The sequence below is a fragment of the Phyllostomus hastatus genome, unplaced genomic scaffold (assembly GCF_019186645.2).
Source record: "Phyllostomus hastatus isolate PE091 unplaced genomic scaffold, TTU_PhHast_1.1 phas_contig_283, whole genome shotgun sequence".
NCBI lineage: Eukaryota > Metazoa > Chordata > Mammalia > Chiroptera > Phyllostomidae > Phyllostomus > Phyllostomus hastatus.
The window spans coordinates 13,899,320-13,914,241 of NW_025333833.1; the positions used below are offsets into that span (position 1 = coordinate 13,899,320).

At 38.4% G+C, this 14,922-nt stretch overlaps 1 protein-coding gene across 2 annotated transcripts in view; it reads left to right on the forward strand.

Annotated features, from left to right (window-relative positions):
* PLA2G4A (phospholipase A2 group IVA) overlaps positions 1-14,922 on the forward strand; it is a 151,061-nt gene that overhangs the window by 27,305 nt on the left and 108,834 nt on the right. For both annotated transcript variants that reach the window (XM_045838531.1, XM_045838532.1), the window contains exon 2: positions 590-692. In XM_045838531.1, the coding sequence (XP_045694487.1) occupies positions 660-692 (33 nt within the window). In that variant the 5' untranslated portion in view covers positions 590-659. The remainder of the gene's footprint in view (positions 1-589; positions 693-14,922) is intronic.

Genomic DNA, 14,922 nt, shown 5'->3' on the forward strand with positions numbered 1-14,922 from the left:
GGAAGGTAATAATTGTAGAGGAAAACCAAAGTATAGAGAAGTTTTCTTTTCCACGAAAATATTTCTTAACTGCTTCCAAACTAAACTGGTTCCTTAGTATGAGCAAACATTTCTTTTAAAATGTCAGCATTGAAGTTGAAATTCAACATGAATACATTTTTAAAATTTTTAAAGAGTTATGGTGAAAAACATTTCTTTGTTACTGTGAATTTGTATAACACTGACCCAACTGAGAAAATTAACAATGGCATATGGCTTTTTAATTATAAATAATACAATTTTTTTTATTTTCCGTAATTTCAATGAACTTCTCATAAAACACTTGGCAAATGCCAAAACGCCTGGAGTTTCCTAATAATTACTCATACGATAAATTTGAACAAATAAATATAGAAATTAAACAGTACTATCAAAATATGTTTGTTCTTTCCCTAAATTCTATGTGTAAACCAACACGTATAAACAATTAGGAGCTCAGTGTATCTGGTCCCCTCGGGTAGATTTTTATGTCCTAAGATTCATACCCATCATCACGGAGCTCTTGGAACCACATCCAAGGGAAACTTGACAATGATTGTTTATTTTGTAGGTTTTAACGAAGCCAGAGTGCCAGCGAAGACCTTTGAAGTGTGAAGAGATTTCCTGTAATTGAAACCAAGATGTCATTCATAGATCCTTATCAGCACATTATAGTAAGTCATGTACTGTTTGTAATTCCTTGTGGGAGGAAGGCCGGTGCATTTCTGTGCATGGGTACTGCTGGTGTTGCTTGTAAAGTAAAACTCTATGACGAAGTCTGAACTTTTACAATGCATAATAAAACGAACCCATTCCTTCGTTTGATCACTGCAAGTTTCCAGAAATGAGGTACTCAAAGGGAAAAAAAAATGCCAAAACGTCTGCAAAGGTATTGAACTTCCGTGGAACTAAAAAAAAAAAATATGGTTATCACCTAGCCATTATCAGCCTGCATGCCCTTCACATGGATTGGCGAAGAGGAGATAAAAGAACTATTGAGATGAAGGTTATATTTTGGTATGCATTTCAGGGTAACTGATTCTGTCAACTTCCCCTTAGTTGGAGATACTTAAACAAACTTTTCTATGGGTGGTTAACTTTTGCTAAAGAGTTGGGTGGAACCTAATCAGCAAAACAAACAAATGAACAAAATAGAAGCCGAGACTTGGAAATAAAGAACCAACCGACAGTGACCAGAGGGGAGGAGGGAGGAAGGTACCAGGGAAAGAAGGGGAAGGGCAAGGAAAGGAACATGAACAGAGGACTCCTAGGCACAGGCAATGCCGGGGATTGACTGCAGGAGTTGGGGGCGTAGGGCTGGGCTGAGCAGTGGGGAAAAAGGTGGGACACAACTATAACTGGACAACAAAGGGGTTTATTATCACCAAGCTATTATTATATGAAATGTTAAAAGGACTTATCTGAGAAAAGGAAGAAGATCAAAACTAGGAACAGTAAAATGACAATGAACTCACAAGTATCAACAACTGAACCTAAAAACAAAACAAAATAAAAAACAAAATAAGCAAACAACTAGAACAGGAAAAGAATCACAGAGATGGAGATCACATGGAGGGTTATCAGTGGGGAGGGGGAGGGGGGAGACTGGGGGAAAGGTATAGGGAGTAAGAAGCATAAATGGTGGGTACAAAATAGACAGGGGGAGGTTAAAAATAGCAAGGAAATAGAGAAGCCAAGGAACTTACATGTACGACCCATGGACATGAACTAAGAAGGGAAGAATGCTCGTGGGAGCTTGGCGGGGGGGTGCAGGGCAAAGGGGAATAAAGGGGGTAAAAAAATAGGACAACCGTAATGGCATAGTCAATAATATATTTTAAAAAGGCAAAAAGGGAAAAAATAAATAGAACCAAAAAAAAAGAGTAGTTCAAATTTTAAGTTTTAATTTTTCAAACTCCATTGGAAATATGAATTTTCTCTTCTGATAAATAAAAAGCAGAGGAGAAATTTCTCTGCTGAATTCAACACTAGAGATCCAGACAGGTCTATTGGGAGCAGAAATAGTTTTTATGGATATGAAGGAGTAATCCACAGTCTCTTTTTTACTTAAAATGAAAACCTGTTCTTGGACCCCACGTTCCTCTCTAGGCATCATCCTCTTCCCGCCCCCCGCCCCCCCCCCCCCGCCCCCGCTTGGACAGCAAGGGTTGCTGTGTTAGGATTCTCTGCAGTAGTTTCTTCCCTGCCGATCACAGCCTGAATCATGGAAAACTGGTCTCATTTCTTCCCCCTCACAGAAAGGTCTCATTAAGAGCCTCTTCGGTGTTGAGGCCAAAGGAATCTTTAGTTCCCGCATCCCACCCCCACCCCCACGTCTGCTGCTCCGTCACTGGTTCATTTCTCTCTGGTTCTGCCTCAGATTTCTCAGCTGCAGTTTCTTATTTATTTGTTTTTTGCTGTTGATTCCTTCTCAGTTTTCTTTGGAAGCTTCTCTTTCTGTTAGGCTTTTTAATATTGAAGTATGACGTACATAAAGAGATTAAATTTTAACTGCTCAGCTTGACGGTGTTTTATCATATGTATTCCACACATGAAACTATCATCCAGATAAAAAATACAACATTGTAAGTATCTCCTGAAAGTTGCTCCTGCCCCTTCCCCTCAATCAACTCCACTAAGGTAACCACTATTTGACTTGTATTACTATAGAGAAGTTTTGCCTGTTCTTGACCTTCATATAGATGTTCGCATTCAACATTACATCTGTGAGATTCATTCATGTTGTTGTTAGTAGCAGAATCTTACACTTTACATTGACACATAGTACTTTATTATCTGAATATAATGCAAACCGTTCATCTCATCTGCTGATAACTGTCCATGCCGTGCTGAATGGCAGTGGTGCCTCGCTCTGCACCAGGCAGCCATACACGTGCGTGACTTGGTTTCTATTCTGTTGTTAGGCTGTGAGTCTGTGTTTGCCCTGTACCGACCTGTCTCCATTTCTCTGGCTTTGAAATGTGCCTTTACCTGTGGTAATGGAAATCCTCCAGCTTTTCCTTCTTCAAGGTTGTGTTGGTAATTTTCTGTCCTCTGCATTTACATATACATTTTGGAATCAGTTTGTCAATTTACACACACACACAGACTGCTGAGATTTTTATTGGTACTGGCATAAGTCTATCGATCAATTAGGGGAGAGATGACATGTTAACAATATTGAATCTTCCAATTCATTAGCAACCCATGAGTCTAATTCCAAACTAATATTATAGATCATCTTTAATTCTCCCAGTAGTGTATAGTAGTTTTCAATGAGAAATCTCTTGTATCTTTTTATAGATGTATTTTTTAAAGATTTTATTTATTTTACTTTTTAGAGAGAGAGGAAGGGAGGGAGAGAGAGAAGGAGAGAAACATCAATGTGTGAGAGATACATTGATCAGTTGCTTCTCACATGCCCCTGACCGGGGACCTGGCCAACCCAGGCATGTGTCCTGACTGGGAATTGAACCAGTGACCTTCCAGTTCCCAGGCCAGCACTTAATCCATTAAGTCATACCAGTGAGGGCTAGATGTATTTCTTGATAGTTGATGTTTTAGTGTCACTGTAAAGGTAATTATAAGTTTCATTTTCTGATTAGTTGTTGCATTTATATGGAAATTGATTTTTTTGTAGATCTGTTATAGAACAACAAGGGGGGGGGGTGTGCTGGGACGATATACTATCACTGAAAGAAACCCCCCAGGTTCGTTATGTCCGCCACCAGAGGAAAGACGTCTTTCAATGCCAGAGATTTGTGAAAAGGAAAGGAAATGTTTATTTAATGCTATACAAACTTAAAGTAGTGACCTGATGTCTTCATCAAAATCCCAAAGTCCCTTAAAACACCCACAAACACACACAGTCCTTCCCCCCCTTTGCCCAGTCTGGGATACCGTATCTCAGGAAAAGAAATAGAAGTCCGTGGCTCAGGCAGCCCCTGCTCTTCCCAGTAATCCGTCTCGACTGGTAGGCCTCCCTTGGTTCCTGGCACCTTCAGCTGAGTCACCGGGATCTCTGCTAAAGCCGAGTGGTGGTTCCCCCTTCTAAAGCTGCGGGGGTCCCTACTGTGGCATAGCTGGATGGTTCTCTCTCCCAGGGCCATGGGAGTCCCTTCTCTGCTAAAGGCCGAGTGGTTCTCTCACATGTCCGCAGCTGTGTGGCTCTCCTTTCTCTTGCTACAGCCGCATGGTTCTCTGCAGTGCCACAGCCGAGTGGTCCTCTCTGCACAATGGCTGAGGGAGCCTCCACTCTGCCAAAGCCGTGTGGTTCCTCCCCACAATGGCTGCTGCGTCTGGGTTTAAATCCCCACGCCAATCTTCCTCTGCAGCCCCATTTCCGACTCCTCCCACAATTGGCTACACTTGCCAGCACTCTCATATCCTTCCAGCTTTACTGGGCTGCCATAGTGAATCTGGGCAGGCATGGCCCCATGTTATGGAGCCAATCTCCAAGCTTCAATGCAGGCACTGTAACTTGGGGGATCTGTCCCCCCAGTTAAGTCTTGGTGGGGAAGTTACTTCTATTCCCCTGGTTCAGAGCATGGCCACAGCTATTTAACATATCTATGCAACCAGTTAAAGGTTATAGATATGTTAAATGACCATGCCAGAGGTTAGCTTCAAGGCTGTTGCTGTATGAAACAGCTCTCAATGGCCCTGCTCCATGTGTCCCTCCCCACAACCCACACCTGTAGGAGGGGAGGTGAGGATGTCCTAATATTTCCTGGACACCTTGAGTTCTGGACCCCATTCCAAATCCCTATTTGGGGTCCCCCCCGTTGGCTGCACCCTGTTACAGATCCAGTGAGCTTACTACATTTCTTTACAATTCTAATATTTTTGAGATTCTTTTGGGTTTTCAACTTACACATTCCTCATATCTGTAAATAATGCCAGCCTTCTTCCTTTTTAATCTTTAAATATTTATTTTCTTTCTAGTTGAATTAATTTTTGACCCCCTACTTTAGGAATAGCCCATTAGTTTGGAAATGTCATATTTTCATAATTGCTTAATTAAAAATATTTTCTAACTTTTATTGATTTGTTCTTTGACACGTGGGTTACTCAGACTTGTGTTTCTCAATTTTCAAACATTTGGTAAACCTGTGTAGTTGTCTTTGTCATTGATTCCTAATTGAGTTCCACTGTGTTCAGAAAACTTACTGTGGGTGCATGATTCTGTTGGTAATAGGTTCATACATGGGTGTGGCTCAGCATCTTGTCTATCTTGGTGCAACCTTCTTATACAACAATATAATCCATATTCAGTGTTGTTTTGTGAATTTTGAAGATAGGTTATTAGTGCTTATAACTTCTGAATTGTATATATTTCTATTTCATTGGTGTTTTATCATTATGATAGGCCCTTTGTATCTCTAACAATGACTTTGTTTTAACTTTCACTTTGTCTTTTATTAACATAACCCCTTCTAGTTTCTCTGATTATTATATGCATCCTTTTATATGCAATTTATATTTTTCCTTCTCTTTAAAGTGTTGTTCTTATGAAAAGCAAGTAGTGAGTTTAAAATGACATAACTATTCTATTCTGAAACAATATCCTACTTTTACAATTATCATTTTTCTATAGATGAATTTAAACAGTGAAAGTATATTCTTTTCCATTGTTTTTTCCTTATTAATTAAGTTTCTATATCTCATGTGCAGATTAATTTTTCTCACTGCACCACCTTCAGAGAACTGTGCAGAAGCCACGTATATGTATCACATTTTCTTTACCTTACCCAGCAGTGGAGTGGAACACTGAACCAGTCTTTCAATTTACAGCTCTTTTAAATGCAGAGATCCTAAGAGCTTTATAGGTTTGCTTATTCCGTTTATTCTTGCTGTGCATCTGTGAAAAACTGTCCTTGTGTGTGTGTGTATGAATTTTTTAAGGGGCAACATTCCCTGCTATAGTTTTCACAGAAAGGTACTTATCAAAATATACATGCAAGCACACCCAACAGAGAACAATTTTAGTATAGAGAAAAGATGGGGAAAACGAAACCAGCTAGTTAGGAATGAACGGTGCCAGATGGACCAACACAGTCTGGGTTTCCTCAGGGCACAGAAATTGGACTCATCTTCACACATGTGATGCATCCCACATTGGAGAATCCCGTGGGCTAATCACGCAGAAGTTCAGCCAACAAGTTCTCTGGCTCCCAATGGTGCTGGCTTTTAAGGAAGTGGTGAAACATGGAGTGATAACCATGTGGCAGAGTTCAGTTTCCATATGTCTAGAGTTGTTGTGAGGTGCTCTCCAACTTGAAGAGTATTTGTGTCTCCAGAACTTACTGAGGTTTTTTGGGGTCAGGGAGACATCAATTTTGCAAGGATAGATCAAGTATAAAACACTTAATACAAATTTCCATCATTTTACTCTGAAAACATGAGTCACTTTCTTGGAGTGAAAAAATATCCACATGTCTTCCTACCACTAATTAGCCACAGGGGGGCATAGCCCACATCCATAGAAAGAAGGGCTGTCTTCACCTTAGAGCCAGCCAGCCATGTGGGTTTCAGCACGACCGCTTGCTAAAATACAGGGAACTTTGAAAAATGTCATTGTAAGATGACTGGAAAATTTACCCCCAAAGTATAAAGATATTATTCTAGATGATTACGGTAACACAGGAGGGAAAAAAACAGCACTGGATACGTAGTCAAAGAACTAGTGTTCTAGGGGGAGTTTCAGGCTCTGGCTACGTGCTCACGAGCACTTACGCTCTGAGTCTTAGCTGCTTCACGTGGAAAGCAGGGGTGAACAGTACCCACTGTGTCTGTGTCATGGGGCTTTTACAAAAATAAGCTGTTGTGTGTACAAAAGTATTCCTGAGAGACTTCATAAGGAGAGGTATTCCCAGGAAGCTTCCGGAGATGAGACTCGGCTACTGGGAAATCAGAAGTAAAGGCGACAGAACTGCTGTTACAACAGCACAGTCCACAAACAAATAATGAGTTTTATGGCCAATAGTATATATATATATGTTTTTAAATTTTATTTTTATTTTTTTTAGAGAGGGAAGGGAGGGAGAAAGAGAGAGAGAGAAACATCAATGTGCGGTTGCTGGGGGTCATGGCCTGCAACCCAGGCATGTACCCTGACTGGGAATTGAACCTGCGACACTTTGGCTCTCAGCCCGCACTCAGTCCACTGAGCTACGCCAGTCAGGGCTCCAATAGTATATATATTTTTTTGTGAGTACTAACACGTGCTAGAAAAATGAGGACGAGAACAGGTAACCTTCACCCCTTCCCTGATACCTGTCAGTCCCCGCCGCAAGGCTCTAACCTGGGGCCAAAGTCCACGCATTTCAAGGGTTGCCCACGCGTCTGCTGCTTTCCCATGAAACATAGGTCAGAAATCCCTAGCAAGCCACCAGGTTTACCTCTCCATTCTTAAATTTCTGTTTGGTTCTTTAAAAAATCTTCTCAGCCACTTTTTTCTAACAGTTTCTAGTCCCATGTAATCACACTTGAGCTTGACTTCTAGTTCCTTGCACTCCAGTGTGGCCGTTTCGTGGATGGGTCCGTTTGTGTGCCTGTTAATTCACTGTGCTGGTTTGTTGTCTTGGAGCCACCCCTTCTTCATTTCCTAATTATCTTTGATTTTGCTGGATTCTGCTGAACATGATCATGAAAAATTGTCTGCACAAATAATTCTTCGGAGGGAGATTTATTTGCTTCTGCCAGGCTCCTAGGGAAGCTGGTTGTCGGGGGCAAAGGTCGCTCCAGTTTTAGGTGAGTCGTTTTCTGGGCCCTCTGGATGGCACTGAAATGGGCTGCCTTTCCAGGGACGGGCTGTTCGTACTCATTCCTGTGGGACTTCTGTGGCGTTTTCAACTTGAAACAAGGGGGTGTCTTACTAGGGTCCTTATCTTCAGAAGGCTTGCCTCCTTCACGGTTGCTCAGTCTCTAAGTCTCCTTTTCTCTGAACCACCAACTGCCCCCTTGGCAAAACAGCACTCGCCTTTCTGGGTTTCTGTGTGCTCCTTGATGGCTGATCTCTGTCTTGATGGTGAAGGCCTTCCTATCTCGTTAGTTTTTTGTTACTGGATTAGTTAGTGTCCTTCAGAAAAACAGAATTAATGGGAGATAGACAGATAGATAGATAATGTACATACATACATTCATACAAACATAAGGTCTTAATTCATTAAAGTTGCTATAACAAAATACCACAGAATGGATAGGTTAAAAAAACAGCATACATTTATTGCTCACGGTTCTGGAGGCGGGAAAGTCCAAGGTCAAAGCATTAGCGTGATTGCATTCGGTGCGGCCCCTCTTCCTGGTTCACAGCTGCTGTGTCCCGACAAGCTAGGAATATCTCTGGATTCTCTTTTATAAAATATTTTATTTGCTTATTTTTAGAGAGAGGGGAAGGGAAGGAGAAAGACAGGGACATCAATGTGTGGTTGCCTCTTGTGTGCCTCCTACTGGGGGCGCAACCTGGTCTGCAACCCAGGCATGCACCCTACTTGGGAATGGAACTGGTGGGTGACCCTTTGGTTCTCAGGCTGGCGCTCAATCCACTGAGACACACCCGCCAGGGCTGGATTCTCTTTTATAAAGTCACTAATTCATTCATGAGGGTTCCTTGCCCCTTCAGTGCCGTTGCTAATACCCTTATGACTTTTGTCTGTGTCTTTTAGTTATGAACCTTTCACTTACTGCTCAATGAAAAGAATAAGTAAGGCAGAGAGAAGGTTTTTAACAAGTCCCTTAAAGTAAGAATGAATTATTCAAGATGGCATCTGTAACTCTCCCTGTATTTCCAAGTCTGTTGGATCTACTAAACATTCACCTCTGAACGTCATCAATGCAAAGACATCTTTTAACAGGTTTAGATTTGAACGACCATGACATGTCACCTAGGTCAGTAATTTCTAAACCAAAAGGATCTCTGTCACCCAAAGGGTCTTTAAGAATGTGTGAGGACAACTTTTCAAGTGCACGTGCTACTTCATGTGTTGTGAGAAGCCCTTTGAGGGGGCTGGGGAAGGGTACCTACCCCTCACTGTCCTTCACTCGGCCACAATTATTCCTGGCAGAGTGGGGATATCTTCCGGAGTACCGACGTAGGAGAAACAGCTGATGTTCAACCTTATTTGCATGGCACTATGGCTACTTAATTACTATTGGGCTAGAATCTGTATCTCACTTAAAATTTAGGTGCTAAAATTTAGCATGATTGTTTTATTATAGGTACCTTGAAGATAAACTGTCATTGTAAGTTCATGATGAACCATTAAATCAGTATTTTACACCCACATTGTCATCATCAAATATGATTTTATATTGGTTTTATTGCCAGAGCCACCCCAGTAATCCTGATTAAAATAGGATTTAAAGTCTTCTAATTTCAGTGAAAATAAACTCTGTACTTTATTTTTAAAGACATATACATTATAATATAAATATATTATTATCATATTTTATTACAAGTGGAAAGATTTTTATTCGCAAAGGAAACTCAAGACACATTTCTGATTATTATTTTCTTTTAATGATGTATGCTGGAACTAACAAATTGTTTTGCCACCTTAGGTGTTTTGGACATTAGGATCACTTGTATGTATAGCCAATCCATGCCTGAGAATTTGTAAAGCAAGGTTAAATAGCACTGTGGATTGCAAATATATAACGTGATTGTTCTTATAAAAATGTGGGAAAACAATAGCACACAGCCTGTACCTCTTAAATGTATTAGAATGAAACTCCACACCACAAAACCAAACCAAAAATAAACGTCTTATTTTAAAAAGTATCATGACTCTTGGGTAAGGTCAGTGCAGCAATGGGTGGAGGCAGTCGAAAGGGGTGGGAATGGGAGCAGCTGTATTAGTGTCAACAATGCAAATAAAGGGGGGGGGGAGAAAAAGAAATAAACCTTCATTATTCGACAAAAAATAGAAAAAGAAAAAATTCATTTCTGAACCCCGGCTGGGTGGCTCGGTTGGTTGGAGTTTCATCCTGATGCACTGGGTTTGTGGGTTCGATCCCCCGTCAGGGCACATGTGGGAGTCTACCAGTGAGTGAATGAATGGCAGAATGATGGGTTGATCTTTCTCTCTCTTTCCCTTCCCCATCTGTCTAAAATCAATACATAAAAAAATAAAATTATAAAATCATTCCTGAGATCTGTTGCTGCTGACTGTGGTGATCACAGTCTCTGTTTTCAGTACTGAGATTCCTGTACTCCTTATCATACTAACAGTCTTTACTTTTAATTTGAGTTAGAAGTAGGAAATGGCAATTGAACGGAGAAAAAAATCTTGCATGCAGAAGCTACCTTCTCCTCTATTGGATTTGTTTTGTGATTATTTCTTTGGTTCTTTTTCTACCAGTAGAGCTTGTAACAGATTAGGACAATCATCAAATTGATTTTATACAAATTGACTGATTCTTTTTTCCCAGTGTCCAATCATTTTAGTTACAGATGTCAATATAATTCTTCAGAATGAATTTAATGTAGTAGCTATTTTCATAATGACTGGGTTATTGTAATATTGAAAAGAAAAAGTGTTGTGATTTTCACCATGGAAAATATTATAGGTGAAGAAAGACCCTCAAATTAAGGTAATCCAAGACCTGAAGGCAAGGCTTACTCTTGGTGACTAAGTCAGTATACTGAGCTTATATTTGACATCTCAATTGAAATGTGGCATCGCTTTTTGGGCTGAGTCATTAGTTTCCTTGGGAACACTGGTTGTGAATTCAGTAACATCATTTCCTCTGGCACCATCTCTGAGGCAAAATGAAGAGTCTCCTATTCAAGTCAGAAGCTAGCTCTGTTCATGCTAGTTTGAAATTTTATGCGATACTGGCCCCAGGAACATAGCAAGGGATTATCAAAAACTATTTAGATAATCATTGCTCGAAACTGAGCCCTTTTCTCCAAGAATTTGCATGTACTTTATACATACTTTCTTAGTAATCATTATAGCTCTTAGAGATTGGCCTGATTTTGAAACTTCTGTTTCAAAAATAATTTACAGGTGACTTGAAGATTTATGATGTTTCCAAAATGAACTTGTAAAAAGTCAGGAAAGAGTTGCTTTGCTCCTTATTTCTTGTGAACAGTATGCAAATATTTCATTGGTTATATGAGGAGTTAAAAAGATTTAAGGCCAATGGAAATAAAGGCAAGTTAAATGTAAAGCAGAATGATAGGTAAAATAACTCAATTAATAGATGGAGATTAGATCAACTACAGATATAACAGACTGATTAGGTTATAATTTTCTATACCACTTTACTAAAGGAAAACCGTACTAAATACTAAAGTGAAATACTAAAGGTATTTCTATTTGTATTATTCTTTGTGCAAGTTAAGGAATGCAGAAAGAGTAAAATATTGGGAACAGCAAGACTGGATTCTAATTCAAGTCTAACTTGCACTATTTATAAGATACTGGGAAATGGACCATTTAAAATCTTACATTACTCACCCTTAAATATAACTAATAACACCTGTTTTATAGGGTTTGGGGAAAATGAAATAAGAATTTGCATCTAATAGAATGTCTAGCATATGGTTTATGCTCAATGAATCCTTAAAATAACAGTGTCTTTCTCTGTGCATGGCATTAATAAACACTTGACATATGAGTACATTTGAAGCAATTTCAAAAATTGTGTTAAATAATAGATAAAATATTGCCAATAATTTATGTTACAAGGGAGTTTTTGACATTTGAAAACCCATGTGGCATTAGAAGTTCTAGGATATGGAAAAAGATCATAAATAATTTGGGGTGGTGTGCTATTACATGTAATAATTACTAGTGATTTCTCTTTAGTGGAGAAAACTAATCCCTAAATTGGGTCTTGAGAGCATCTACATACTCTCTTTCAAGCCCTGGTATCATTTGTCTAGAATTTTTTTTTTTCATGTGCATGTCTAGTTGTTCCAGCATCATTTGATAGACTGTCTTTTCTCTATTGTATCATGCTTTGCTCTTTTGTCAAAGATCAGTTGACCATATTTGTATCATTTTATTTCTGGGCTCCCTGTTCCATTCCATTTGTCTATTTGTGTGTGATTTGACCAATATCATGCTGTTTTGATTACTGTAGCTTTTTAATAAGTCTTGAAGTCAAGTAGCATCAGTCCTCCAATTTGGTCTTTATAAAAAAATTTTTAGAGAAAGGGGAAGGGAAGGAGAAAGAGAGGGAAAGAAATATCAATGTGTGGTTGCCTTTCAAGTGCCCCCCTACTAGGGACCTATCCTGCAACCCAGGCATGTGCCTTGCCTGGGAATCCAACTGGTGACACTTTAATTTGCAGCCCACACTCAATGCGCTGAGCTACACCAGCCAGGGCAAACCTTGGTCTTGTTCTTAATATTATTGGCTCTTCTAGGTATTTTGCTTTTCTATATAAACTTTAGAATCACTGTATTGATAGCCACAAAGTAGCCTGCAGGGATTTTTATTGGGATTGCATCGAATCTGTAGATCAAGTTGGGAAGGATTAATATGTTGACAATATTCAGTCTTCTATCCATGAACATAGCATTCCTCTCAATTTATTTAGATCTTCATTGCTTTCATTCATTAAAGTTTTGTCACTTTTCTCACAAAGACATTATACACTTTGTAAAAATGTTTATGTAAGTATTTCAGTTTCTGGAGGGGTACTAATATAAATGGTATTGTGTTTTTAATTTCAAATTCAACTTATTCATTTTTGATATGTAGGAAAGAGATTGCATATTAACCTTATATTTTACAACCTTGTTATAATTACTTATCAATTCCAGGAGTTTTAAAAATCAGTTCTATTGGGATTTCTCTATAGACAATTATGTCATCTGTGAACAAAAGCAGTTTTATTTCTTCCTTCACAATCTGTATATATTTTATTTCCTTTTCTTGTCTTATTGCATTAGCTAGAACACCCAGTACAATGCCAAAAAGCAGTAGTGAGAGGGGATATCTTTGTCTTGTTCCTGATCTTTGTAGGAAAACTTTGTTTTATACCATTAAGTATTATTTTGGCTGTAGGGTTGTTATACATATTCTTTATCAAATTGAAGATGTCCCATCTATTCCTAGATTGCTGGTAGTTTTTATCATGAATAGGTGTTGAATTTTTTCAAATAATTTTCCAACATCAATTGACATAATCAGGTGATTTTTCTTCTTGAGTCTGTTGATGTGATGATTTATAGTAATTGATTTTTCAATGCAGAACCAGCCTTGCATATCTGGGATACGCCTCTCTTGGTTGTGGTTACTAACTCTTTTATATGTTGTTGGATTTTATTTGGTAAATTTGTTGAGAATTTTTACATGTGTGTTTATGAGAGGTGTTGGTCTATAGTGTCCTTTTTCTTGTAATGTCTCTTTCTAATTTTGTTATCAGAGTAATGCTGGCTGAGAATGAGTTAGGAACTATTTCCTCTGTTTCTATCTTTTGAAAGAGATTGAAGAGTATTGGTGTAAATTCTTCCTTAAGTGTTTGGTAGAATTTATCAGTGAATCCATCTGATAAATCCATCAGAAAGCTTCTTGGTGGTTTCTCTTTTGGAAGGTTAAGTATTGATTCAATATATTTATAGATATAGTTCTATTCCAATTGTCTTGGTACTTATGTGACTTTTGACAGATTACATCTTTCAAAAAATTGGCCCATTTAATCTAGATTATCAAATGTTGGGCTTCGAGTTGTTCCTTTATTATCCTTTTAATGTCCATAAGACCTGTTCTGAACTTCCCTCATTCACTTATATTTGTAATTTGTGTTCTCTATCTTTTTTCCCTTATTTACATGGCTAGAGGCTTATCAATTTTATTTACATTTTCTAAGAACCAACTTTTTGGTTTCATTGATTTTCTTTATTGATTATCCAACTTTAATTTTATTCATTTCAGCTCTAATTTTACTCTTTTTCTTCTGCTTACTTTGGACTTAATTAGTCCTTTTTCTAGTTTCCTAATGTAGACTCCTAGATGATTGCTTTTAGATTGCACACACACATATACGTGCTTTAAATATATATTTTATATATGTATAAGTATGTGTAATATATATTATTTAATGCTTTAAATTTCCTACTGAGCACTACATTCCGTGTATTCCCCAAATTTTGATAAATTGTAGTTTCAGTTTCATTTAGTTCCAAACATTTTAAAACTTCTCCTGAAAGTTCTTCTTTGACATGTGTTATTTAGAAGTGTGATATTTAATCTCTAAGTACTGTTTGATTCCCAGCTGTCATTCTGTTACTGATTTCTCGTTGGATGCCACTGTAGTAGGAGAGTCACCGTGTGAATATTCCATGTGAACTTAAGAAGAAAGCGCATTCTGCTGTTGCTGGATGAAATAGTCTTCAGGTGGAAATCATGTCTAGTTGAAAGATGGTGATGTTGAGTTCAATTAGGTCCTTAATGATTTTTTGCCTGTTGGATCTGTCCATTTGTGATAGGGGGTATTGAAGTCTCCAACAGTAATAGAGGATTCTCTCTCTTTTTCCTCTTTTTTTTCCTCCCCGGGGGAGTGCATGCATGTGAATTTTAGCTATAGTTTATGGCCATACACTTTTTTTTAAAAAAAGGTTTCATGTTTTCTTCATGATTGATAATTTTGTGTGTGTAGCATAAAACTCTGGCTACTCAGAGCTCTTTAAATACAGAAAGTATTTCTCTTGAAATGTTTTACATGCTTCTCTGCCTTTATAAATAAAATAAGCTCATCATTCATGACTTCACCTCTCCTCAATGCTGCATTATGAATCTGGACATCAATTACCCTATGACAGAATGACATTTTGAGAAAGTGTGAATGCTGTATAACTTTTAATCCCAGTAATTCTGGTCTTTATGACTCTGTTTTTACCATATCTTTCTGCTTCTTTGTTTTTAGACTGTTATTATTCACTTGTC